The sequence below is a fragment of the Euprymna scolopes genome, chromosome 14 (genome assembly GCF_053919585.1).
Source record: "Euprymna scolopes isolate OS-2025 chromosome 14, ASM5391958v1, whole genome shotgun sequence".
NCBI lineage: Eukaryota > Metazoa > Mollusca > Cephalopoda > Sepiida > Sepiolidae > Euprymna > Euprymna scolopes.
The window spans coordinates 124,033,189-124,035,196 of record NC_136495.1 but is presented as its reverse complement, the minus strand read 5'-3'; the positions used below and the strand labels follow the sequence as shown (position 1 = coordinate 124,035,196).

General features: G+C 41.1%; 1 protein-coding gene across 1 annotated transcript; it reads right to left on the bottom strand.

Moving 5' to 3' along the window:
* Positions 1–1,206: 1,206 nt before the first annotated feature.
* On the bottom strand, positions 1,207–1,771 carry LOC145292803 (UPF0669 protein C6orf120 homolog). Its single transcript, XM_080138843.1, is given in 2 exon segments — positions 1,207–1,347; positions 1,400–1,771. Coding segments are annotated over 2 exon segments (513 nt in total).
* Positions 1,772–2,008: the final 237 nt, after the last annotated feature.

Here is a 2,008-nt window from a genome sequence, read left to right as displayed (position 1 = left end):
TAAAAGTTGCTCCAGAAAATAGTGTAGGCTCTAGCCAACTCAGAAAACTCCCTCATCAGCCAGCCTAGTCTCAGATAGTGCAACTATGTCCATGTCATAACGTTGAAGTTACTTAGATACAAGAGCAGATCTACGCTCTGGGCGCGTTATTGCTGACGGCAAATTTAGCAGCGTCCGATGGTCATTGTCATGTATTTCCGCGCAGTAGCATTATGACGACCGGGTCCAGGCTGCGGAGCCCAGAAACACCTGCCAGGCCAGGCCAGGCCCTGGAAGTTCCAGTTCCCTTATTGTCATTTACGTTCATAACTATATTTGCCAACTCTATTGAATGTTTTGCCGTTTCAGGCTACAGCTAGCCTTTTTGCTACCGAGATACACACTGATGGTAAACTGTGTATCTAATTTATATCCAGCAATGCCTGTGTTTAACGCTTTTTATAGTGAGGAACGACTTTTCACCGAGACAATCCCACCCTCTAATGAACCAAAAAGAACAAGTCAACATCATTGGAAGCAGCAGTCGTAGTAGGTTTTATATCAGATTTTTCTTCTTCTAGAGAGGTTGCCTTCATCACGGCTTATGGGAGCCTTCTCCACCCATCATGCCATTTGATCCATTACTGGGACTTGAGTTGCTGGGTACCAGAGCATACTCCACACGCCGGTGGGTCATGCATGCTGCAGCTGACAGGGCCTAAGCTCCTTTAGATATTTCTGTTAGGGATGCCTCACCCTTAGCCTTTGGTTAATATAACCTTTGCCCACAAGGCAATGGAGGTCTAGTTATACGGCGTAGGACGCTCGCCGTTCATCAGAGCCCCGTCTGCGTGGCAGTGGTCACAACATGCACGTGGGGTTGATTTGTCTGGGAGAAGCACAGTATGACGCTAAGACATCTGTGTGCTTTTAACACACGTCCACACCAAACCTTGACCACATATATATTATTAACACACGTCCACACCAGACCGTTACCATATATATATATATATATATATATATATATATATATATATATATATATATATATATATATATATATATACTTTTATAACAAAGGAAAAAATATCTCTTTTTTTTTATTTTGTCAAAAAAATGTTTTTATTTTGTCTTCTATTTCAGAAAGTCAGTTTTATTTTATTTTTTTCTTGAAAGCACGTCTTTTTTGTTTGTTTGTTTTTTTTATTCGGTTGTCATTTGACATCATAATAATATATCAAAAATAATTTTTAGAATATAAATAAAAACTGTCCAAATAATTGTCTCTTCCTCTTCTGTTATCTGCTCGGCCGAGTTAGGCCGCGGGGTGTACTCCTCTCTTCGGTAATCATTTTTCCGGCCCAGCTGGTTAAAGGCCAACGGAACCAGCGTTAAGAAGATTTTCACTATAGTACACGATAGCATCGTGCTCGTCAACTTCATCATAATCGGCCAATAAATAAAAGCCTATTTCGTATTTCGACTTGTCTTTCAACGGGTAGCCATAGATGCCGATGGCCACAGGCCGGTTGAAAGCAGCAGGAATATCTATCACTTTTTCGCCGCAAGTGGCCGAGCAGACTTCATTGTTGTCATAGGTCGGCTCGAGTGTTTTGTCAGAGATATACAGATCTGTGTCCCCCGACAAAGGGTCTAGCTTGATTCCGATGCGACCAGATCAGTTAAGGTGACAGTAAGTAAAGTTACCACCACCGACGGAGCCGGTGAGTTTCTGTAAGAGATGCTCACCATTGGCAGTCAGCTACAAGATGGAGAGTCTAAGAAGCATTTAAGATCAGAAAAAGAAATTATTTCTCTTCTGGGATTTCAGATTCAATGAAATCTTTGAACTCATCTTTAAACAGAATGACTGACACCACGTGTTACCATATTTGGTGTGCCTGGTTATACAAGTTGTGAATCTGAAACTCATCGTCCATTTATTGCGGATCTCGCAAAACGCTTTTCTCATTAAAGATTGCTCCTTCAAGGAAGACGAAAAGAAAGAAAAAAAACTTGTTTTTGT